Genomic DNA, 27061 nt, shown 5'->3' on the forward strand with positions numbered 1-27061 from the left:
CGAGTGCGGAAGGTCGTGGGTTCGATCCAAAACCAAAGACGTAAAAATGGTACTAGTAGCTCCCTCACTTGGTGCTCAGCATTAAGAGGATAGTGCTAGGACTGGTCAGCCCGGTGTCAGTATAATGTGACTGGGTGGGGTATCATGCCACGTGTCTACGGCGTGATATTCAAGTGAGGCAGCACTATAAAGTTGGGCATTGTGCTCACTGCTACAGGTGGACACCGTCGTTTATATGACTGAAAAATTGTTGACAAAGACGTTAAACCCGAACACACACACACAAAGAAAATGGCAATGAAACCGTCAAAAACCTTAACATATTTAATTGCTTAAAATGAGAGAAAATGCATTGTCATGGAAACACGAGCCCAGCGTTATATATATAATTATAGCTTATATCAGAAAGCTAATGCATATACTAATTGAATCATAATAAACACGGACTTCTACGGATACGTACTTCCTAACTATATAAAGATTTTACTTGAAAGGATCTAGACAAACACACGTTTTAAGAACTAATATATTTAATTACACGAATCATTGTTTATTGCTACATTTCAATACATTTGAATCTACCCTGGTTGCAAGGTACGCATCAGCCTTAAAATTAGACACTCAAATTGGAGCGTTATCGAATACATGAATATAAGTTTTAAAAGCCAACGATTTATCGCAAAATGTTTAACATATATAATACTCAGTTGTTGCAATGCGCACAGCCTTTTACTGAGGTCCAGCGTCCAACTACATCTAATTTCTACACTTTCAGTTGGTTTAATACATATTGTACCATTGCCGGCAAAATACTTATCTGTGGTCGTCAGAGTTTAAAAATATCTTAAAGTCACATTTGCCCGAGGCAATACACTTAGAGACTTTTGTCAAAAGATAATTAGAGGTTGCCTTTTTAGAAAGTATAAAACAGTACATAATAAACTGGTTTCATTTTTTTTTTTTGCATAATTCGATCATCAATACAGTTCTAGTCAACGCATATCGGAAATGAGCCTCCATGTAAGCCAGCTAGAAGACTACTTCAGTATTACTTAAGTTTATTTATGTATTCTTTTAAAGAAGACGAAGACTGGATTTGTAACATTCAATCATTATGATATCATGGGTAATTATTGGATTTTAAATAAACTGATACTACTTAGAGGATCAGGGTAGTTCTTACAAATACATCATGGTAAAAGTGTTAATATCTATCTCACTGGATCCTATTAACGAAAATTGTTGCATAAATATCAATTAAAAACATTAGAGAAAAATGTATAGGAGGAAAATAAACCTACATCCAAAAAGGAGTAATTTGATTCAATAAGCGCTGCAACAGGCATAATTAAGTTTACAGTGGTGAAGTACGTAGAATTGTCCACGAGCGGTAGTAAATCAAATACATGTATTTCCCAAGCAGACAGTGTCAGATTCATTGAAATCTTTGGCGAAATTCAGTTCATATTTACCATGGATTAGGGTTTCAATCAATTAATGGTATCCACCCGAGATTAGAGTTGTCAGTGAAATTTTGTCAGGTTTTCTGGAATTAATATTTTTATATGAATTTCCCGTATTTCCGAGGACCCGCTTTATATATTTTTCTGACTATATACATATTTTTGTATTTCGGAGGACTCAAATGTTTCCGCTTATTTCCTATACTCGTTAAAGATTTCCTGTATTTCTGAGTTTCTATTTTTTGCGATTGAATTTGTCTTGTAGAGAAAGAGAATTCTTGTTTTTTTTTTGATGATCCCCTATATTTCCATTCCTTCATGAAAATACTTTCTCATATCAACTAATAACAAAATTGTCCTAAACAAACAATTTACCGTTTTGCACTTTCTCTATTTAGGTACGACGGTCCTGCAAAAGGTTCTGCCATTCGGTTCAGATTTCTTAAATGCTACGTTTTATCATTTTTTATTACAAACATTCAAAGTATTCCCCCTTTAATGAAACACATTTTTGTAATATTTTTACCCAATCACGAAAAGCAGATAAGTTGTCTTCTTTTGGTATCTGTTTGAGACACTGATAAATGGTGCTTTGGAGAACAAGAGAACGCATGGACTTATATTTCTTTCGAGAAAGCATTTTCTTCACCCTTGAAAATAAAGTCACAGGGACTCAGGTCAGATGAATAAATCTGATGGTTTACAACTTCCACCTTTCAGAAGCCAAATAAAAAAATGACAACATCGCACTTGTGAGAGGAGACGTTGTCGTGTATAAGATGAACTCATGGCCATCCTTTGCTTGGACGATAGTTATTGTAAAATTATTTCACTTTCTTTAGTAAGAGGAACCTCCGTGGCCGAGTGGTTAAGTTCACTGACTTCAAATCACTTGGCCCTCATCGATGCAAGTTCGGGCCACACTCGGGGCGTTGAATTCTTCATGTGAGGAGGCTATCCAGCTGGACACTGGATTAAAAAAATGGAGTTTAGATGAAAAGATATTACATCACGAGGATGATAATATTCAACAACAAATCATCGGCTTGGATATATAATTTCGATTCTAACATGACTTCTGTCAAAGAAATAAAATAAAAAAAGCCTTTTAAATCAAGCAAAAATAATAACTTGCTACTTATTTCAGCGCGTCGCATTTTATATGCGCATGTCATTTCTCTATATATAGATCGGCTCTTCCGTTTACACCCCCGAAAACTGAATACATCCAATTTCCGAGCAACAGAATATTTTACAGATCTATTTCAAACGGTGTGTCTTAAAACTAAAAGAAATTAAAAGAAGACAACCAGATTTTAACATTTTCGTATTTTAATACATTATATTCAATAATATAAAGAACAGTATGTCAGTCATTTTATGCAGTTTAAACTACAGTCAGCACATTGCATTGTACATATTTACATTAATTCTGTTGGATTTTAATATTACCAGATAAAATTTGACAGCTGGCAGCTGATTCTGACATTTGTATGTCGATGTTGTTTGGATGTGTTTTCATGCGTGTAGACATTTTAGTTTCACTGTCAGTTTCATTCAGTGGGCACAGAGGCAGGGATTTCGATCCGTTCATTATCTGACATAATTGGACATGCAGGCAGTTGCTGAATTTCCTAGTCAGACCCACTGTGCGACAATATGTCACTGATTCTCTTGCGATCCTCTTTAGATGGCCTTATATATAATGGTAGACTTTAAACATTTTTTGTAAGAGACAAACATTACTAGTATATCAATGCTAGACACACCGGCTAAATAGGGTTTCGAAGTAATAGTTGCGCGTTTACCGTGATTTGTGAATCTCTGATTAAGATTGACTTATAATAATAATAATAATAATAATAGTAATAATTTCTTTATTTTACGAAGGTAAACTCACTATGCAATCGCATAAGCAGATACAAATGAAATCACATATTTACAATGAGGCCTTCAACAGGGTACAAAGTATTTAAAACTAGAGCTATCACTAAAGGTGATGAATGTACCCCCCGCATGCACTGACACAGTACATTGCAATTTGACGCACACAAGATTGCATAATTATGAGGACTGTATGTATACAGACTTTATGTATACAGTATAGTTACAAAAAAACAAAGTCCCATAACTATGCAGAATATTTATCTAAAGGAACGTAACATGCACCATGCACAACTAGGGCTGGTACTGATCACTTGTGTGAAGCTTTATTAAATTGTGTGCAAGGGTTCGGAAGATTAGGCGCGCACAAGATTGCATATGCAGACTGTATGTACATAGTATGTTAAGAAGAAACAAAATCTCACAATTCTGCAGTTTATGTCGTTGAAAGAACCTAACATGCCCCATGCACAACTATTGTTGTTACTGATCACTTGTGTGAAGTCTCATCAAATTGTGTCAAGGGGATGAGGAGAGATGGTGCGCACAAGATTGTGTCTATGTATATAGTATAGTAACAAAAAAACAAAGTCCCGTAACTCTGCAATATTTTTCTGAAAGAACCTAACATGTCCCATGCACAACTGCTGTTGTTACTGATCACTTGTGTGAAGTCTCATTAAATTGTGTCAAGGGGATGAGGAGAGATGGTGCGCACAAGATTGTGTCTATGTATATAGTATAGTAACAAAAACAAAGTCCCGTAACTCTGCAATATTTTTTTTTCTAAAAGAACCTAACATGCCTCATGCATAACTACTGTTGTTACTGATCACTTGTGTGAAGTTTCATTAACTTGTGTCAAGGGGATGAGGAGAGATGGTGCGCACAAGATTGTGTCTACGGACAGACAGACGGACGGACGGACGGACGGACAGACGGACGGACAGACAGACAGACAACCTGAAACCAGTATACACCCCCCCCCACTTACAACTTTGTGGACGGGGGGTACAAAAAATGCAATATAAAAAATAACAAAAGGTAAAAACACATTTGATCTGAGCACCTGTAGCATTATGATTATGCAGTGCAGACTTCATCAAATAAAAGGTTTTTTTTGTAATTGTATTTGAAAGAGTTCACATTCGCTGCATTTCGGATAATAACTGGTATAGAATTCCACACTTTCATTGATAAAGATTTGAAAGATTGTTTCATATAATCTGAACTGAGTCTGAAATGAGTAATTAAACCTCGGGAATTAGATCTTAGGTTGTATGACTTGTTGTCGGAAACAGTCATCAACTGAATAATATATTCCGGGGTTGAACCATGTAGCGCTTTTAACGTCATTACAGCTATATGTAATTTATGTCTGTTTCGACAGAAAGCCATTTCAGTTCTTTAAACATAGCAACAGAAGAGGATAGCAAAGGTTTTGCTAATATCCATCTAGCAATACTTTTCTGAAACACCGATACTCTTGAAAATTATGTTTTGGGAGCATTACACCAAATTATCGCATCGTAGTCAATAATCGGAATGATGTAGGCATTATAAAACATTTGTTTCATTTTTAGTGTAAGAAATTTTGAGATATTTCGTAGTAGTGTAAATTTGTTAGATAATTTTTTGCAGACATTTTCTATGTGAACATCCCATTTTAAATGCTGATCGATATGTACACCTAAAGCTTTTTGATTTGTGACAAAATTTATACGACAGTTATTCACTATTAGATTCAGAGAGGCAGAATGTCTTATTTTATACTGGGAACCTATCTGCATCGAAGTAGGTTTTACAGGATTAAGTACCATACTGTTTGCAGCGCACCATTTATCTATGATATGTAAGTCAGACTGTAAATTTGTCTCAATAAGAGAAACTGACCGATCAGCCACATATAAAGTTGAATCATCAGCATACATGTCAAAGTTAGAATTTTTCAAATCGTTAACGTATAAGACAAACAATAAAGGGCCTAAAATTGAACTTTGAGGCACTCCTGTTTTTATGAATGATCATTAGAAACACTAGTATTTAATTTAACAGACTGCGTTCTATTTGAAAGATAAGATCGAAACCAGCCAACAGAGGAGGGAGGAAAATGGTACAATTTCAATTTTTGAAGCAAAATTTCGTGATCAACCAAACCAAATGCTTTACGGAAATCAAGAAAAAGACTGCCGACTACGTTACCCGAATCTATTTCTTTCAACCATTTATTTACAAGGTGAATTACGACAGTGTGACACGAGCGTTTTTTTCTGAAACCTGACTAAGCCGCATGCAAAATATCAGTTGACTGAAAAATGTTTTGTAATTGTAAAGCAACATGCCTTTCAAATATTTTTGATAAAGTCGGTAAAATAGAAATAGGTCTATAATTATTTGGGTCGTCTAGTGGGCCAGTTTTATGTAAAGGTAGTACACAGGCTTTTTGAAGTTTTTCTGAGAAAACACTCTGGTCAATACATTTATTTATTAAACTGGTTAAACAATTTATTAAGTAGTCAGAGGACATTTTTATAACACGAGGTCCTATACCATCAACACCAAGATCAGAGAAATTGTCTTCATTAAAAGGAACTCTATTGATATTATTCGCGATATTTACAAAGTTAACATTCATCGCATTTGCAAATTTCATGTCGCCTTCTATGACTTCATTATTGATTTTGAGAACTGAAGGGAGTTTCACTGAAGCTGAAGACTGACCAGAAAGTGTTTTAAGATTAGACCATAGATGCTTTGAATCCAACTTTGACTTAATGGCATTACTAAAGAACTGCTTTTTACTTTTTGTAATTAAACATTTAGTTTTATTACGCCATTTTTGTAGGAATTCCAATCTTTCATATGATGAAACTTATCTCTCATTCGACGTGTTTCCTTTATAGAATCTGTATACCATTCCGGTTGCTTAAGATGCTTAACCCTTTTAAGTTTGAGTGGTGCATGTTTGTTTAAGACGTCATTTAATCTATAGTAAATTATATCTAGACACTTATTAGGATCTGCTACAGTTTCAGCATCATCTATACCGGACAAGGCTAAGTCATGTAGATAGTTTTCTTCGGAAAATTTACTAAACGATCTATAAGTGATGGTTTTATGCTTTACAAATTTAATGTGTTTACTGACTTTACAGATAAAACTTACAGGATAATGGTCACTTAAACTTAATTCTGAGACATTGAACTAAATAACATTTTCCATATGTGTAGTATAAATATGATCAATAGTTCTTGTACTAGTCTTAGTAACTCTTGTTGGTAAAGTAATCAATTGAGTAAGTCCATACTTTAAAACAAAAAATTCCCACTTCTTATTTTCAAATCCGTAAGTATTTGAATAATTAATATTTATATCACCCAGCATGTATATTTCATCACAATAGTATGTTGCTTTACAGTATTGCTTTTCAAATTGATCAATCCAAGACTGCCTTGAATTAGGTGGCCTGTAAGGAAAGACAATTAGAAACGGCTTAGTGTTTTGAAAACATATTTCTAACCAAATACATTCTATGTCATGAGATTCAATATCAATTCTTCGTAAGAAAGGTATGTTATTATTAACATAGACCAACAAGCCACCGCCAGATTTATCTATCCTATCCCGGCAAACAATATTATAGCCATTAATAAATAATTCATGTTCAGCAACCTTTTCAGATAAGAAAGTTCCATATATTCCAAAACTTTCTATTACATTATTACCTTGCAGAATACAGTTAATTTCATCATATTTTGGCATTAAATGCTGTACATTTAAGCAGGCAATCTTTAAGCCTTTACCATTTAGATTAAAGGGGTTATCTGTAATAGGCAATTGATTGTCAAACTTTTTATGGGACGAAATCGTTTTTGTATTAAAAACATCATTCTTTAAATATTCCTCTTCCCATTTGTTTATACTAGCAGAGGTAAAAGTATCTTGAGTCAAAGAACTATTATAGCTAGCAATTAACATGGAAGGCATGGAGGAATCGTTTTTTAAATCAGATTCGTTTTCAGAAAATACCTCCTCACAAGTACAAGTAGTATTAAAACAATCAATGCAAATGTCATTCAAAGTATCTTCTTTACAAAAATAGTTGCAGCTGTTATTTTGATTCTGTGACAAATGTACTTCCTCTTGTAAAATCAAATCTAAACTGTTATTTATAATATTGCAAGTACATGCACGGCTCAGACAGTAACAACAAATTGTAGATTCATTCGTCTCGTATGACAAAATATCATAGCTATCATTTAACAAAAAAGAATTGTTCTGAAAAACTGTTTCATTAACATGAATAGCAGAAAAACAGGTACATGATTCATTGAAGCACTTTACGCAGGGTCTAGCGGAAAAATTATTGGAAGTACAACTTTTAAATCTTAGATGCGGAGAGTAATCTGACAAAAATGAGTACTCTGACAAAATTTGGGGATTTTCATATAAACAAATACATCTAAGTTGTAAACATTCACAGCAAATTTCTGTTAAAATATCAAAGCGATATTTGTGAGCAAATGATTTACAGGCGCTCGTAAAGCCATAGTAAAATCGGTGAGATCTATATTGATGTCCATGAAAGCCTCTACCATACCGCTGTCCTTGGATATCTCCACCAAAGTGTTGACCATGAAATCGGGAGAAGTATGACTGTTTGCGAATACCTCTAATATTTTGCTGACCGCGAGAACGTGGATGGCTGAAACCAGACGGAGACTGCACTTTGTCATTTGTCCTTTAAATTACTAGTATGGGTCAACATTTGTTCACATTATTTAAGAAAACTCGCGTACTCGCATCGTTCAAGTGTATTCCATCTCTTTGGTAGTACTGCCTTACTGGAGTTTCGTCCCCAAAGATAAACATCGAGAAGTCCCTGATGTAGTTGGCCGGTACTTCTCGACAAATCTCTTTCATTAGGAAGTTTACGTCAGTTACATCACAGTCGTTGCGTGGGCACAAAGACATAAGATATGCACTGATATTACGTGCATGTAATTCCATGATGAGCGACTTAAATTGCGCTTTGATACTGTCCAGTGGAGTGTTCCTTGCGTGATCGTTGCCCCCTCCCACATGGATAATTATCTTTCCGTACTTGGAGATATCATTAGTAGTACGGACAGAACATTCTGTACATGTCCGCCATGGATCGTTTTTACATCTACATTTCGGTTCAGACCCCTCCGATTGATGCCCTTAATTAGGGAGTCACCAATCAGCAATATTTTGTCGCCAGGAGATACTGATTGCTGATACTTACAGATGTATTTGATGACGGTTGAACATTCACAGTTTGGTCCCTCGGCACTTCTGATGTACAATCAGTGACGGACGGATATGTGTTATTGTGAGTTCGAGTCTCTATGACACTGGTAGGCTCTGGTGGGTTGTTTGCAGTTATGACTGGTAGGGATATGGGCTGATGTTGTAAACTGTCTGCAAGGGACTGTAAACGCCGTATATCAAGTCTAACGATGTAGACAACTTGTTTTCAAGTACAGATGTGGAATCATTTACAATGCTTATCTCTCTGATTCTAGTTTCATTTTGGACGACTGACTGATTTTTCACACTTGATGGGATGTTTCTGTAATGTGGTCCTTTAACATGGATCGTATAGATGCGATTTCATTTTTCAGGTCATGAACATTCGTTTCATTTCATTTGGTTTTTCATTCAAATTCTCCTGTACCGCTGTAAATCTTCATACGGACACAAGTTATCAGTAGTTTTTACACAAGGTTAATACAATAGTATAATATTTTTTGAAAAAAAAATTCAGTATCATTTGTGGAGATTTCATTCAAATTTCCGGGAATTTCATCAGTATTTGACATTTCCAAATTAAATGAAATTGGAGAAGAAATGGTCCTGTCAGATTCGATGTTGTTCAAAATACATAGCAGGTCTTTATCAATGAATTTCCTTTGATTTTAGCCATTCACTAAAGCAGAACATTTGGTATGATAAAGATTTACCGTATATTGGTGTATCTTCCCTTCATAAATTCTGTACTTGGTCTCAACCAAATTCTTCAGCTTTTTATCAAACACTGGAATTCGCAGTTGAAGTCGGCTTCCAAATTCCTTTCTTCTTCGTGAAAAAACTGTGAATGGCTGGTTGAAGCGCATTGTAAAGCGAGGAGTTCAGCACTGATTTTATACCGCCCACAGTCTATGTTATGTTGATGTCATTTCTGTTATTTGAAGATCTGTGTTTTTACAATGTTTTACAGTTATTTAATTCATAGACCCTGGTTTCTGTCAACTTTGCTTGAACTTCTGAATCAGAAACGTTAACTTTCTGTGTGTCGATCTGCTTTATCTCGCTCATATTTCAAAGATACTCCACAAAACACATGGAATTTTATATGAAACTGTTCGTATTTAAATGATCTAACATTTATTTCACGTTTTTAAGTTATCCATTTTCATGTGAATTAATTATTAATATTTTTCATATATTTAACGTCAGTTGTTTTTTTTTGTGCGTAACGTCATTTCCCGCGCAACGTCAGACTCAGCGGAGACTCGTGGCATAAAAATATAAAGCTTATTTATGCCACTGGGTACTTTTGAATACCAGACTTTGCTGTCGGGTAGCACTTTTGACAATGGTATGTGTAAGAAACTTTCAGTCTCTGGATTCAACTTTGATAGGTACTTTTCAAAACTTTTAACCGGACAATATTCATTTTTGTTTCAAACATACTTGGTCGTTTGTTTCGCTCTACACTACCAAGGCCATGGTGATTCTTATCAATTCAATGAGTGACATTTTACATACTTGCGTCATGCGTTTAATAACTATGCATTTTACATATCTAAAACCAATTTAAATCGGTATAAACTACAAAACACTGTTTCTTTATACTATGTAATTCTTCCCGGCCGCGTCGTCCTAACTGACTCATTATATCAAATACGTTATTTTAAAGTTTATGGTGTCTCATTACAAATGCAACTCTGATATAAAACTACTAGTAGCTTATTTTTGTATGCCTTTGTAATAGGAATCTTTGTGCATACTTATGTCTTTGCATTGTCTTTTTATTGTGGCATACATCATTGGTTCAAGTAATTGTTACATTGTAAAAATGTAACACAGAAAAGATAAAACACTACTAAAATTTTGTACAATTTAAAAGCTTTATAGCCCAATTTTTGTATGGTTACCTCATTTGTCTTGTCTTTCATGTCATTTATTTGTTGCGAATGTAACTATCTTGAAGCGTTTTCGACAGGTTCTAGGGGCATTGGCCATTTCGCAAACTCAGCTACCTTTTGTCTTTGACTTTTCTTTGATTTTTTTTATATATCTAACATAGAGAAGTAATTGGCCGTTTTCTTTTACATATCTCAAGGATGACATCAAAGTCGGTCCTATTTTTTCTCCAGTGGGGTTTTTGCTATCCCATTTGACACCTCTACCACCCCCACCCCCCGCGGGAGGCGTTCTCCTACTTTACCAATTACGGTAGGAAAAGCCTGTGGTGCTTTTCTTTCTCTAAAATATTGTAACTCAAATTAATATGTGTAATAAGAAACTGCTCTGACATTATTTTGCGTTGAAAAGCGACTTTTGAAAAACAGACCTCCCATAATCGTTACGGGAGGGAACCCCCACGGGAGATTGGGTGAGTTTTCCTAAATCAATTTTAAATCGAACTTAAAGATTATCATTGTGCGAAATAGAAAAAAAATATAGTTAATCCCGCGGGTGAAAACCTCTTATTGTTTTATTGGGAGTACATCCCCGTGGGAGGCTTGAAATAATTTATTTCAATACTAATATTACATTATTAGCCCAATACTAGTTGACAACTACATTCGGGGACTATAGTAATGCACTTTTCTGTCCGTCTTTCCGTCCGCCCGCAATGGCGTGTCCGGACCATAACTCTGTCATTCATGAAGGGATGTTAATATTACTTGGCACAAATGTTTCCCATGTTGAGTCAACGTGTCATGCGCGAGACTCGGCCTCCTGGCTCAAAGGTCAAGGTCACATTTTGAGGTCAAAGGTCAGCAAGGCTTTTTACTTCTCGGTCCATAACTCTGCCATCAATAAAGAGATTTTAATACTAATTGGCATAAATATACCTCATAATAAGATAATTTGTAACGCACAACATTCAGACCCCTAGCTCAATGCCATGGTCGGACTTGTCAGTCAAATGTTTAAATGACATGAACAGGATCTCTTTTGTGTCCAGTCCATAACTATCTCATTCATTAAGGAATTTTAATATTACTTGACACAAATATTCCCCATGATGATCCAACGTGTCATGCGCAAAACCCAGACCACTGGCTCAAAAGCCAAGGTTAAAATTGGAGGTCAAAGGTCATCCTAATTTTCCTATCCGGCCAATAGCTCTGTCATCCATCAAAGAATATCAATATTACTTGGCATAAATGTTCCCAATGATGAGATAGCATATCACGTGCAACACCCAGATCACTAGCTTTAAGGTCAAGGTCACACTTGAAGAACAATAGTCAATAGGATTTTTTTCCTGTCCGGACTTTAACTTTGTCATGCAAAACAAGATTTCAATGTCATTTGACACAAATGTTCCCCTGGATGAGACAACGTGTTATGCTAAAAACCCGGGCCCATAGCTTAAAGGTCAAGGTCACTTTGAAGTTAAAGGCCAAAAGGGCTTTTATTTTTCCAGTCTGTAACTCAACAATCCTAAAAGGTATTTTATTATTACTTTGCACCAATTTTCACCACCATGTGTAGGATGTCATGCGCAAGAACCTAGGTCCTAGGTCTAAGGTCAAGGACACACTTAGCGGCCAAATGTCACACACAAGAATGATTTTGTCCGAAGTACTTTTTCTTCATGCGTGGATATTTTGATATAACTTGGCACAAATGTCACCACCATGAGAGAGATTGCCTTGCACAGGAACTAGGTCCCTAGATCTAAGGTCAAGGTCACACTTAGAGGTCAAAGTCAAATTCAAGAATGACTGAATGAATTTGTTTGGAGCATTTCTTTTTCATACATGGAGGGATTTGATATAACTTGGCACAAATGTTCCCCAAAATGAGGCACCCTTGTTTTAAGAATTACTTCCTATTGTTGTTGCTGCAAATAGCTTAAATTGTAACTTTTTTTACTGGCTGGAGGGAAGAATCGAGGCCACTTTTCTGTGGTAAAATATGCATGTTGTATCCAATTTTAGGGTAAAGTTCGACTTGTTTTTTTTAACTGGTCAAGAGTTATTTGTGGACTTCTTATTATTATTAGTCCCCTACTGGTTGAAAACCAGTTTCGGGGACTATAGGAATGCACTTTTCCGTCCGTCCGTCCGCAATTTCGTGTCCGGTCCATAACTTTGTCATACATGAAGGGATTTTAATATTACTTGGCACAAATGTTCCCCATGATGAGACGACGTGTCATGCGCAAAACCCGGACCCCTAGCTCAAAGGTCAAGGTCACAATTGGAGGTCAAAGGTCAACAGGGTTTTTTTACTGTCCGGTCCACAACTCTCCCATCCATGAAGGGATTTTAGTATTACTTGGCATAAATGTTTCCTATGATGAGATGACGGGTCATGCGCAAATTCCGGACCCCTAGCTCAAAGGTCAAGGTCACAATTGGAGGTCAAAGGTCAACAGGGCTTTTTTCCTGTCCGGTCCATAACTCGCCCATCCATGAAGAGATTTTAATATTACTTGGCACAAATGTTCCCCATGAGGAGATGACATGTCATGCACAAAACCTAGACTCCTAGCTTAAAGGTCAAGGTAGGTCACAATTGGAGGTCAAATGTCAACAAGGCTTTTTTCCTGTCCGGTCCATAACTCTCCCATCCATGAAGGGATTTTAATATTACTTGGCACAAATGTAGCTCATAATAAGACGATGTGTCGTGCACAACTTTCAGATTCCTATCTCAAAGGTCAAGGTCACACTTAGCAGTCAAATGTTAACATAGCATGAACAGGGTCTGTTTCGTGTCCGGTCCATAACTCTGACATTCATTAAGGGATTTTGATATTACTTAGCACAGGTATTTCCCATAATGAGACAACGTGTCATGCGCAAATCCCGGACCCCTAGCTCAAAGGTCAAGGTCACAATTGGGTGTCAAAGGTCAACAGGGTTTTTTCCCTGTCCCGTCCATAACTCTGCCATCCATGAAGGGATTTTAATATTACTTGGCACAAATGTTCCCCATGATGAGACAACATGTCATGCGCAAAGCCCAGACTTTTAGCTCAAAGGTCAAGGTCACAATTGGAGGTCAAAGGTCAATAAGGTTTTTTTCCCTGTCCGATCCAGGACTCTGTCATCCATCAAGGGATTACAATATTACTTGGCATAAATGTTCCCCATGATGAGACGACGTGTCATGCGCAACACCCAGTACCCTAGCTTAAAGGTCAAGGTCACACTTTGAGATCAAAGGTCAAGAGGATCTTTTTCCTGTCCGGTCTATAACTTTGTCATGCAAAGCAGGATTTAGATATCAGTTGGCACAAATATTCCCCTGGATGAGACAACATGTCATGCGCAAGAACCAGGTCCCTAGGTCTAAGGTCAAGGTCATATTTAGAGATCAAAGGTCAAATTCAAGAATGACGTTGTACGGAACATTTCTTCTTCATGCATGGAGGAATTTTGATGTAACTTGGACCAAATGTTCACCACCATGAGGCACCCTTGTTTTTAGAATTACGTCCCTTTGTTTTTACTATAAATAGATTTTATTGTAACTTTTTTATAACTGGCGGTAGAGAAAAATCGAGACCACTTTTCTGTGGTACAGCATGCATGTTACATCCAATTTTTAGGTGTAGTTTGACCTATCTCTACCTATTGAAGAGTTTCTTGTGGACTTATATTATATAGATTTTTTTTTAAAGATTAATTTCCCTTTGTTGTTACTATAAATAACTTACATGATAACATTTTTATAATCAGCCAAAAAAATTCAATATGAAAACAGCTGTGGGTTTTGATATGTGCACATTTTAATCCAAGTGTGTTGTTATAACATATTGTATATGTAGTACAATATTGTTTATACATCATTGACAGATATCAGTTCATTATGTTATACTGCAGTAGAGAAAATTAGGTGCCATCCAGTAGGGGACTTTGTATTGCATGGCAATACTTCATTCACTTGTTATTTCTAGGATAAGTTCCCTTCGTTGTTACTATAAATAACAATAAGGAAAATGAGGTGACTTCCAGTAGGGGTCTTTGTATTGCATGGCTTCATTCACTTTTGTTTAATGTAATTGTCGGAATTTTACTAAGCGCAATAGTTATATAATTATAATGCCACGCATAATGGTGATCAAGACTGCGATCTCGAAGATGTCACTTAACAAGACCGGGTCATAAAACATACTGAAGCATATACGATGTATTTGGCCTGACTTACTGGCCTGACTTACATCGCCGGGATAATTAAACATTAAGTACACACTTTGACAAATATACAGCGCGAAATCATTTTTTTTAAAACATCAGAAATTAAGAAAAATTCATCACATGATATAAGATGAAAATCTCCTTTTAAAATGATGTACACAATAAAAAATCATCTAAATCTAACTAATCGAAATAAGTAAGAATTCACTAAATTCCCTAATTGAAATACATAGTCAGACCGTTAAATTTAGTTAAATAAACATAAATAAACATTTAAAGAGAGAGTCAGCTTGACATCAGTTCCGGCTTGAATTTCTTTTTTTTTTCGCAGGTGTAAGCTACAGTTATGATTTTTTGTGGCTATATACCAATAAAAGAAAATGTTCTATTTTTCATATTAAATGTAACCACTTCAGAACAAATTTGATACAGTTGCTAGATTTTCGCTGCGTTGTAGTCCTATTTTCCACAAGATATCCTTGCATTTGCTTCAAGAAAACGAAGAGAAAAAGGGTAGTTGAATCTTATGTCGTAAAATGCAAGTTAACTGAAGTCAGGTACCCTCATATTGCCGCATTTCAGAAATGGGTCCGCAGAATAAATACCCTACTTTCGTTTTCAATTAAACAACTCGAAAACATTCGAATATTAACATGAAAAGTGTTTTATTTTATGTAAAATTCCTTCCACGAGTGAGTAAAATGCCCGTTTGACACCCGATTATCGCGCATATGCGGGAAAAATGGGGAAAAAATAGGATCTATTTATTAGGGACTATTTCGAAACTTACACCACGGAAGCACATTTTTGACCGAAGTACTGCTATATAACCTTGTACATTCGACCATCTCTGTTGATATGTAAACAAGGTTATTTGTTTTATATTATAATACATCGTTCAGTGGAACTTTGGAATCTTTGTAAGTACAGATTAATTTATATCATAGTCAGTTCACTAGGAAGTATGATTTCATAGCAGAATGAAACTATATTAATAATACAAAGTAAACGACAACCACTTCCTTGTTGAGCGCGTAGAAAATGATATCAGCATACCAACATGAAGAGTCAAAATTTAAAAAGAAAACAAACATCGACTTCGACGTTCGTTTGCCAATTTAAATGGCTGAGATATTTTATCGCATCTATGCGATATGAGTGGGTTATAACATGTATTTGTACTTCTGACTATAACTGAAGCAGACTGACGTTATATGTTGATGATCTATTACTACCCATACACTGCAATCCATATTTTTCTTTTTCATACTTGTATTCCACTCCTATGCCTTAAATATATTTTATTGCATTATCATTACATTATGAATATATCTTTTAAAATATCACAGCTTAACAATAGTGTATGCGTAAAGGTTTGGATAACAAGTTCTCGAAACATTATTACATACCCTCACCTTAAAAATATTCACTTACATGAAATGTGGCTAAAATGTGTGCGTGTTTAACGTCTTTTCTAAACATTTGTTTCTGTCAAATAAACGACGGTGTCTACTTGAAACAGTGAGCACAATGCCTCACTGGAATATCACAATGTAGACGCGAGACATACCCCACCAGTAACATTATACTGGTACCTGGCTGCCCATTGCCTAGTACTATTCTTTTGATGCTACTAGAACCAGTTTTTACGTCTTTAGTATGACGCGACCAGGGATCGAACCTACGGCCCCTGTACTCAAAGCGGGCGCTGTACTACTAGGCTACCGGATAGTGCAAACAATCTTCTTTACAGGGTTGTAGTAATGCTAATGCTAATGCTAATGCTAATGCATTAGTAGTGCATTATTTTTTTCAAATAATGCCAAGTAATCATTAATGCCACAATTTTAGCATTGAAAATAATGCTAATTTAATGCCAAAGTAAGTAATGCTAATGCTAATGCTTAGCATTACTTTGGCATTATTTTCGGTATCACTGGAAAAAAACATAATACACATGTATGCTGTTATTAACACAGGTTATAGCAGTTCTCTAATAGATTGTTGTTTGATTTTGATAAACTGTCTAATGGTATAATTGCCTTTTGTTCAATATACACCTGAAAGATTTTGAAAAATACATTTAAAACCTGGGACAACTCCAAATGGCATATTTATAATAGCCATAGAAGTGTGACATAATTAGATTTGTCACCCAAAATATCAAACAGAATCTATTATCTTTTGACACCTTTTTATCAATTAACACTATGCCACTGATAGTGATGTTTAAGACCTTAAGGCAGCTAGCTTTTAAATGTCATGTTAAATTAGGCTGTTAGGGAGTCATTAAACAGGTACTTGACTTTCTCCAACAATTTAAATCCTCATGCATGCTGTACTTCAACATAAGGTGTTTTGTTTTGTTTTTTATAAAGTAATGGTAAAAGAAAAAAGTAAGATATAATACAAGGAAGTCAAACATGTATTTAACTATTCATGTAGATGACCTAGGTAAACTAAAATGAGTTAATGAAAAACAAACAGTGTATGTGATAATAACATGCAATGATTCTCAAAAAGTAATGGTAATGCTAATGCTAATGCACCCTTAGCTATATAATGCTAATTTAATGCATTATTTTGATAAAAATGAGTAATGCTAATGCTAATTTAATGCCATCTTTTTCCAAATAATGCTAATTTAATGCATTACCTTTGCAAGTAATTATTAACAACCCTGCTTCTATATAGTGTTCACAGCTACAACTAAAATTAGTGACTTACTGATTTGTAAATATATCAAAATTCAAACTGATGCATTTTGTTTTTAGTAGAGAATGATATATTAAATACTTTCGTTTGCCAAAGGATGGATCTCCGGTTTATTGTGCTTTAAACCGTGTGCATGGTTAGTAAAGACCTTTTAAAAGCTGATATGGTTTCTAATAGTCTTATTTCAATACAAAGTTCATTTCACAACGAAATAGAAGATAGAATAAATGATCTAGAAAATATTTCCGTACGTCTACTTAAGATCTCATAATCCTCTCTATTTCTTAAATCATGAGTTCTGTTATATCCGTCTTTTGGACAAAGATATATATCCTATTTCCGCATTGAGATTGTTTAGTGATACGGTCCGCTTTGTTCCAGTTACAATTCTTGCTGCTTCGTCTTACGTTTTCCAAGACTAGATATAAACACAATATCAACAGATTTATGAATATATGAAAATTACTACTTTCCATTTTGAAAAGATTGTTTATCTGAATTGCATATTCTTCTTTTCCTTATAATTCTTTTCATATATATCTTATTTTCAATCATTCAGCTATTTTATTTAATTTACAATTTGTTTGAACGCTTGTACAAATGTGATTTATACATGTATATACTATGAGTTAAGGTCAAATAAAATATAGTATTTAACTTGAGACTGAAATTCGAAATGGTTATAATTATGCAACTTTGTTTACAATATCTTAATCGTTATTTTCAGTGGAATATCAAATTAGTTCGCATTTCATAATGTTACCTTCTGACTCCGGGACATACTGTACTATATTCGAAACTACCTTAAACATGTACGATACCCATCATTCTCATATTACTAGCTGCATAGTTACTTAACGCACGACCGACTTCAACAACAGACACGTCAAAACAGTATACAAGTCAACGCATTTTTTTTTTAATTTTGAGGATATTATTACCACTATACACCGTTATGGGAATTTTAATATGTACACATATTAATATTAGTGAATTCGATCCCCGGCCGCGTCATACAAAAAAACGTAAGGAAGGTACTAGTAGCTCCCTCGCTTGGTGTTCAGCATTAAGCAGGTAGTGCTAGGACTGGTCAGCCTGGTGTTAGTATAATGTGACTGGGTGGGTTATCATGCCACGTGTCTACGGCGTGATATTCCAGTAAGGCAGCACATAAAGTTGGGCATTGTGCTCACTGCTACAAGTAGACGCCTTCGTTTATATGACTGAAAAATTGTTGAAAAAGACGTTAAACCCGAACACACACACGCACACGCACACGCACACGCACGCGCACGCGCACACACACACACACACACACTTTTGTAATAAAAGGTACGAAAACTTAGCCAGTATCCAATTGCTAACACATGTCAAATCAGAAATATTACCATAAGATATGGATAGATAGGCATTTGTGCGATGCAGAAAAGTTGGGTATCTATTACTATCCCTTTTAAAATGTTGTTAATCGGATTTCTTTCGGAAAAAAATGAGGCGGCGAGCGAAAAATTAATTAAGATATTTTTTTTTGAGAAAATCAGGAGCGAATGAAGTGCGAAGAATGATATTTATCATGTTTTGCTCCCGATTATCTAATAAAGACCTTAAAAATGAATGTACAGCTCCATTCCATAAAAAAAAAAAAATCAACAGGAATTGAGAAAACAATGAATACATTTTAGTTGGGTACGTTTTGACCTGCAAGCGCACAACAAAGCGAATTCGTGAAAAAAAAGTAATAACACTGGCACAGTACAGTGTAATCAAATAAGGCATGCGTTTGAAAGTATTGTTAGAAAATATGTAATAAACACCAATGCATACAACTTAACTATATATAATCATGAAATATATTCCGGATTTTCGTATCTGTAGTCAATCACGAGTTGTCGTTCGTGCGGGACGGTATTATGCACTTCCGGTGATAATGTAAACAATGGGGAAATATTATTGCTCGATAACTTACTCCCACAATTTCAGTGGAAGGGTTGGAAAATTTGGTAAAAATGTAACCCTGCACAAGCTCCCTAAACATCAAAGTACTCGACAGGCCTGGATTCGCGCCATCAGCCGAAAGAACTGGAAACCGACGAGTTATACTCGAGTGTGTTCAGACCACTTTACGAACGGTGTTTGACCGGACTCTGTTGAGAGAAATAAAATTCCATGTGTAAACTTGCCTCAGAAAAAGCACTGTGAGCGATCAGAAAGGAAGGAACCACGCTTGAGACCATCCACTGTACCAGTTGACACCGTCAAGAGTGATATTATTGATCATCATACGTAAGTATAGTGACATGTTTTTTCTTCTACTTGTATACGGTGCAGGGCCAGTGACGGCGTACATGTACATTGTAGATATATTATTTTTACATGTACTATACAGTGTACATTTGATGTATATTTAGAAAGGTTGAATTGAAAAGATTGAGAGTAAGTCTATGGATTGCTTTGAAATTAAAATACTTGCCTACGGTAGTTACTAAATGATAATTATAAAATATTCTAAAATTAATTATAAAATATTCTAAAATTTGATTAAAATTTAATTTTTTGCTACATGAGCCAATTTTATTCATAATAAAATGTCAATATGAATAAAAAACCCCAGTCATTAAATAGAAATATCATGAAAACAACTATTTGAACCGCAGTTTGCCTTTGCGCGCAACTGTATAATTAATTATACAAATTACTCTACAATACTTCTTAACATGCTCAGCTAAAATGATAACCATTGAATTAACTGGAACCATCATTGCTTATGTCCATAATCTACATATATACAGACTGACATGCATACACGTATAAATTTTCATTAGATTTGGTTTACACAACAACATGTACATGTTGACATTGTATGTGAATATAATGAATGTTTATATAATTTCCATGTGACACTGATAAATATTTGACCATTATTTTAAATAAGATATTATAGCTACATGTACATACTGATGATGTTTGCCTGTTCCTCATAACTTTTTCACAAATAATAATATAATCCATACCTAGATGTAATGTTGAAATTTTCATCATATTTCAATAGCCTGTGTTATGTATTTGTTGCAGGTACTGTAAACAAGAGAAAACCTCCACATTACCTGCAGCCAGCTCTAACACCAACTGTAAGGACCAGGAGTCACAAACCTATCAACAACCCCTGAGTAGTGCTGAAACATCTGTCTGTCTACCAGAGATCACTATTGAGAACATTCAACACTCCACAGGTCTTATAATGTTCTACACAGGCCTTCAAGACTTTCAAACATATGATGCCCTATTTAGTTCATTAATTGACCAAGGTGCAGATAAGTTGTCAACAGAGATAACCGGCAGCATGAATGAAAATAAATTGGGTCGTAAAAGCAAGTTAAGGCCCATAGATGAGTTTTTGTTGGTAATGATGAGGCTAAAATTGGGACTTCTTGTGAAGGATTTGGAGTATAGATTTAAAATTTCTTCAAGTGGTGTGTCAAAGATTTTCAATGAATGGATTCTTTTTATGTTTGAATGTATGCAATCACTTGTTTTCATGCCAAAGCTTGAAGTACTTCAAATAAATGTTCCTAAATGCTTTGAAAAATTCTCAGACACAAGGGTGGTACTTGATTGCACTGAAATATTTATTCAGAGTCCATCATCATTAGAAAACAAAGCTCTCACATTTTCTAATTACAAGTCACATAACACTTTCAAAGCATTGATTGGTGTGAGCATGACTGGAGCTGTTGTATTAGTGTCAAGATTATGGCCTGGCTCTACCTCAGATGTTGAAATTACTAGAAGCGGTGGTTTATTTGAACAACTTGAAAAAGGTGATGCTGTAATGGTTGATAAAGGTTTTGTTCATATTCATACAGATCTGAAACCAATGGGTGTTAAACTTTATTGCCCTCCTTTTAAGTCCAAATGCCAGTTCAGCAAAACTGGAGTTGAGACAACCCGCAGGATTGCATCAGCTAGGATACACGTGGAGAGGAAAATGGAGCAAATAAAAAACTTTCGCATACTTCAAGGCATAATGCCCTTGGCTATAAGTGACTTTGCAGATCAAATGTTCTTTGTTTGTTCAGCACTTACAAACATGCTACCCCCACTAGTGTCAAAGTGAAATGCTAATTTTTTCTATGACTTGAAGAAGTTACTAGTTAGTATATGTTTAGTGTTGTTTGTTATAAATGAATATATATTGTAACATGTTCTCCCACATTCAAAGACAACAAAATATGTATGAAAGTAGAATGATATCTAATATATGCACAAACATGTTTTATATTCTATGATTATTGGTTATTTATACTAAATTGATTTAAATACTCCATGATCATATTCAACCTTTCATGAAAAAAGTTTTGATATAATGTTCTACAGAGAGATTTTGTTTCATTGGATGAATAGTGTCCAGTCATTTATACAAAAATGATTTTTTTTCTATTTTCTGTTGTATTTTAATGAATTACATAATCTGTGAAAAAATTAGAAGTGAAATGTGAAAATAAATGCCTTTATAAGATATTTGTCAACAGTTTGTATCTCAAAAAGCTGATTTATTTTTGTGCAAAATGGTTGTAACTGCAGCTACAACCGTTTTGCACAAAAATATTTGTTAAACACAAACATGGAATGGGTTGTAAGTGAGAAGTATAGTACAGTACTGTGTTTTAAATTGATGACATCATTGATAACATCACAAAATGTTGACATATAAGTATTTTTTCAACTTTGATAGTGAAATGAAGATTGATTTTGTTTTGAAAATGTGATAAGGAAATTGAAAAACAAGATAGGCAATGCAATTTGCTTTTTATTTCCCTCGATAACAATTTCATATGCAACTACAATGTGTGTTTGGTGTAAAAGTAAAAATCATAATAATAATTATTAGTAGTAGTACATTTAAAATAACTATAATTATTAAGACAAGTTAGGAATATTAGCCAGACATCTACTGATAATGATCAGATTTAAATTTACCCATTGACAACATGTCCACTTAAGACAGGTTAAGGATATAAGACAGACATCTACTTATAATGGTCAGATTTAAATTTACCCATTGACAACATGTCCACTTAGGACAGGCTAAGGATATAAGACAGACATCTACTTATAATGGTCAGATTTAAATTTACCCATTGACAACATGTCCACTTAAGACAGGTTAAGGAAATAAGACAGACATCTACTTATAATGGTAAGATTTAAATTTACCGATTGACAACATGTCCACTTAAGACAGGTTAAGGATATAAGACAGACATCTACTTCTAATGGTCAGATTTAAATTTACCCATAGACAACATGTCCACTTAGGACAGGTTAAGGATATAAGACAGACATCTACTTGTAATGGTCAGATTTAAATTTACCCATTGACAACATGTCCACTTAAGACAGGTTAAGGATATAAGACAGACATCTACTTGTAATGGTCAGATTTAAATTTACCCATTGACAACATGTCCACTTAAGACAGGTTAAGGATATAAGACAGACATCTACTGATAATGATCAGATTTAAATTTACCCATTGACAACATGTCCACTTAAGACAGGTTAAGGATATAAGACAGACATCTACTTATAATGGTCAGATTTAAATTTACCCATTGACAACATGTCAACTTAAGACAGGTTAAGGATATAAGACAGACATCTACTGATAATGATCAGATTTAAATTTACCCATTGACAACATGTCCACTTAAGACAGGTTAAGGATATAAGACAGACATCTACTTATAATGGTCAGATTTAAATTTACCCATTGACAACATGTCAACTTAAGACAGGTTAAGGATATAAGACAGACATCTACTGATAATGATCAGATTTAAATTTACCCATTGACTGCATGACTGCTTATTAGCTTAAGAGTAAGACATGTTAGGGATATTGGAGAGACTTCTACTTATAAACTAGTGATCAGATGAAATTTACTCATTGACAACATGTCCCCTTAAAACAGGTTAGGGGTATTAGACAGACATGTACTTATAATGGTCAGATTAAATTGATCCATTGACTGTATAGCTGCTTAAGACAGGTTAGGGGTATAAGTCTGACACCTACTTACAGTGAAAACATATAATTCATCAATACTAGGGACTTTTATAACAGCTAGTACATGTAGTTCTATGACAAATTGACCAAATTACTGAAGTAAGATTTAATAAGAATACAGAAGAACAGCATTTGACTAGCAAACATTTTTGTTGATTTCATACATTTGCAAATAACACATTTTTTAGCTTTTCCAAATAATTTGCATGGTATCAAGTACACACGTTTAAAGTTTTATGATTAAACTTAATTAAAAGATAATCAAAAGGAAACATTAGGGTGGGGGGGGGGATCATAATTATTATGACATTATTATTATTAACATTGAAAATATATAAATAATATTTAATCTACAGAAAATTCTTTTCATTTGGAAGCTGTTTAGAATATGAAAATATCATTTAATTTTTTTTACAACTGTTTATGCACTGCATGTACTGAAATAATATTAGTATTTTACTAAAGACACAGTTTTCAAATTCTTTTTTCAGTACTCACACCTTTATGTTTTATAAGTGGGGCAACCTATGTGAATGTTTCTAGATTGAAACACACCATTTTCATAATGTTCAGATCAAGATGGTAAATATCTGTTAGATTAAAATATTTGAATATTAAGACATAGCATACTTTCAAAATTCTAAAAGCTATAGTAACTGTACTGTGTAAAACTATTAGTTTACATGATAACATGTTAAGGTAAATTAATTTTTATATTTATAGTATGTCAATCATTTTGACAATTTATGATTGAATAAAGTGTGATTCAGTTAATGTTTAGCCACTTGTTAAAATAAATAATGTGAAAGTACAATTCAGTATTGTTCTTTGTTTCTCTTTTGGTCCTGAATTTAGCAAATCCATCAGTGATTTCAATGTTTTCCAACTAGTTTCTGAAAAACATAGCCTGTGTAAAATTCATTCAATTGACGAAGAATGTCTTCCCAAAATGACTTGTCAAATTCAATTGGTATTATTATAAAGTCAGACACTGTATACACTACAAATTCACATTTGTGTATCCCACTCACACCCATTTGACCTTGAACTTGAGTGTAGTATCTATGTGTCTTTTTCAACTGGATGGTGTTGTCATCAGCAACATAACAATAAAATTCTTTGTGTTTACATGCTTCTAAAATTGAGCAGTTTCTCCACTTATATGGACACTTTATCTCCAATAGAAATGTTTCTGACTCACAGGTAACTATCCCATCTGGACTTGCTCCTATGTATGAATAATCAGGATGCACAATCAAGCCACTGTCTGTCAGTCAATTTTATTGTTTTTCCTTCCTTCAACTTCTTGTGTGCTTTGTACCTCTTCTTAGCAATGGGCTCCTGTTTCCTGCCCCATTGTAAAGCACTGTTATCAAATGAGGAATTTTCACCAAACACTTTAGAAAGTAATGTGTCAGTCTTGGTTGAATCTTTCCTGGACTTAATATCATGAAAATATGAAGCTGTAATTCTCCCTTTCCTTGCATTTGTCCACAGTGAATTCTCATGTTGCCCTCTTGTTCTCAGTTCAGTTTCACTTCTCACCTCTGAGCTACATGATGACATAAAGGTTTTCACTTCATTTTCGCACATCTGCTCATCTTGAACAGTTTTAGTCAAATCAATGAATCTATCAGAGGTTTAAGTAATGTACTCACTGGTTTCAACTTCTTCATGGTATGACACATTCAGGTCACATGACACAGACAAACTACTTTCTGATGATGGTGCAATGATGTCAAACAAGGCTGCTTTTGACTGATTTCCAAGTTTTGCACATAATGTATCTCTGAATTTAACAGGATCTACCTTGTACTTTGGTGTTTTCTTCTGTTAAGGTGAAATATTATCTTCATACCTTATTCTTTTGAAAGTTAGATCTTTAACTGGTCTTGTTTCTTTCTTCCTTTTACTAGGTTGGTTCCATTGACAGGGCTTGGAGGTACATGGGACATTGTCATCATCCTCCACTGGTGTTATTGGTCTCCCCTCTAAGGCAAACAGTAACCCTGCCACATGGGTACAGCCTTCACCATTTCTGAAATAATAATGATAATTTCTGTAAGGATAATCCATTATTGTAAATAGTAATATCAAAATCTATATTCATCCCATGATAAAATATCTACAAAGTACTCAAAAGCCTATGCAATTTCATATTCTAACTGTTATGAAGTGTCACCTTGTACTTTGTATGTATAGATCTTTGAACTATTTCAATAATTGATGTAGCTAATTAAGATCTATCATCAAATATCATATTATTCAAACTTGTCCTGCAAATGCCCCAGACAAAAGATAATAATGATGCATGTACATTGTTATTAATATAATATTATATGTACTACACAACATTGTTTGCTAAATTGGGTTTCTGTATAAGCTTAAATAGTTTGAATGTATCTATTCATTGTATAGAGCTACTTGTATATTAAGTCTTTAAGATATAAACTGACATCTCTTACCCTGCAGGACATGTGCAGTTGGCCTTCAGTATTTGGAAGGGAGCATGCTTGCTTATCAAAACCCATTGCTCATAGACACCTTTTTGCATGGATGGGTAGCATTTAGATCTTACATAAGAGACTGGGCTGTCTGGACTGATCTCATTTATCATCATCTTATGTATGTACCCCTCCTTATAGAAGTTCAATCCTCGAATGTACTGGCGGTAGCATTGCATTTTCCCTGCATCATTGGTTCTGTGACTAGTGTGAATAAGGTAGTTTTCAATATCAGTTATGCTGATTCTGGGGAACTTGTCATCGTTTCCGCTCCACCCAGCTGTCAATTCAGTAATGCATGGCACTTTTGACTCTTGTGGGTCAAGTGTAACAACTGTTTTATCTTCGTTAATTGAAGAAATCCCTTGATCATGCGTCGTGTTCTTGGATTTTTGAATAGTGTCAACAATACGTTGAGCAAGTGTCAATTTATTGCCGCTGATTTTTAAATGGTTTGCTCTTAGAAAAGACTGAATTTCTGATTTAGAAAAGTTAATGATATCTTCAACGGTAGTTTGTGGTGAAATCGGGAGATTCGTAGTATTTAACAGACCTTCCATATTTATTTACAAGTCGAGTGGATGTTCGCGCTATGTAAACATTAAAACCGGAAGTCGATATTACCGTCCTGCACGAACGACAACTCGTCTTCGACTTTAGTTACGAAAAGACGGAATATGTGTTTACTGCTATGAGAATGTAGTATTTTTAGCTCGACTTTTCCAGTTTTCGAAGTTTTTGATATTATCAGTCAAATATCTGTTACTATTGAAGATTTTGACTTGAAACTTAAAATATTTATTTACTATCAGTCTACACCAAAAGAAACAGTTTTGACAGATATGCCCCTTTATAACTTATTATTTTTGGTTAAAAGATTTATATAAAGTCCAGTATCTTTGTTACTTTCAAAACCATTGACTATTATGTCCCTTTTACTGGCAAAGCTCTTATTCATAGTCAAGCACTGAGAAAAGTCGAGAGCTCTTGTTCTATGTTTACCTTCTTAACGGAT

The 27061-nt window shown here is 34.6% G+C and overlaps 3 protein-coding genes across 3 annotated transcripts in view; 2 read left to right on the forward strand and 1 right to left on the reverse strand.

Moving 5' to 3' along the window:
* Positions 1–15575: 15575 nt before the first annotated feature.
* The window catches only part of LOC123556896 (uncharacterized), a 71610-nt gene continuing 60124 nt past the window's right edge, over positions 15576–27061 (forward strand). The window contains exon 1 of the mRNA XM_045347962.2: positions 15576–15681. The gene's annotated coding sequence lies outside the window, so the exon portion shown is untranslated. The remainder of the gene's footprint in view (positions 15682–27061) is intronic.
* LOC123558297 (uncharacterized) lies at positions 20465–23802 on the forward strand. Its single transcript, XM_053543208.1, has one exon. It carries the CDS (start codon positions 20715–20717, stop codon positions 21588–21590), a length of 876 nt encoding a protein of 291 aa, XP_053399183.1. The 5' UTR covers positions 20465–20714; the 3' UTR covers positions 21591–23802.
* On the reverse strand, positions 24785–26606 carry LOC128557295 (uncharacterized). The gene is made up of 3 exons (XM_053544533.1): positions 26008–26606; positions 25401–25580; positions 24785–25094 (listed from the first exon to the last, which is right to left on the reverse strand). Exons 1-3 carry the CDS (start codon positions 26604–26606, stop codon positions 24785–24787), a joined length of 1089 nt encoding a protein of 362 aa, XP_053400508.1.

This window comes from Mercenaria mercenaria, chromosome 5 (assembly GCF_021730395.1).
Source record: "Mercenaria mercenaria strain notata chromosome 5, MADL_Memer_1, whole genome shotgun sequence".
In the NCBI taxonomy this organism is placed as follows: Eukaryota; Metazoa; Mollusca; class Bivalvia; order Venerida; family Veneridae; genus Mercenaria; species Mercenaria mercenaria.

Bases quoted from the DNA above. Each gene is read 5' to 3' on its own strand.
- LOC123558297 (XM_053543208.1), top strand. From the start codon at position 20,715: ATGTTCTACACAGGCCTTCAAGACTTTCAAACATATGATGCCCTATTT.
- LOC128557295 (XM_053544533.1), bottom strand. From the start codon at position 26,606: ATGGAAGGTCTGTTAAATACTACGAATCTCCCGATTTCACCACAAACT. The intron at 25,581-26,007 runs GTAAGAGATGTC...TTATTATTTCAG, and splicing joins AACTGCACATGTCCTGCAGG to AAATGGTGAAGGCTGTACCC. The intron at 25,095-25,400 runs GTATGAAGATAA...GTCATCATGTAG, and splicing joins CTAACTTTCAAAAGAATAAG to CTCAGAGGTGAGAAGTGAAA.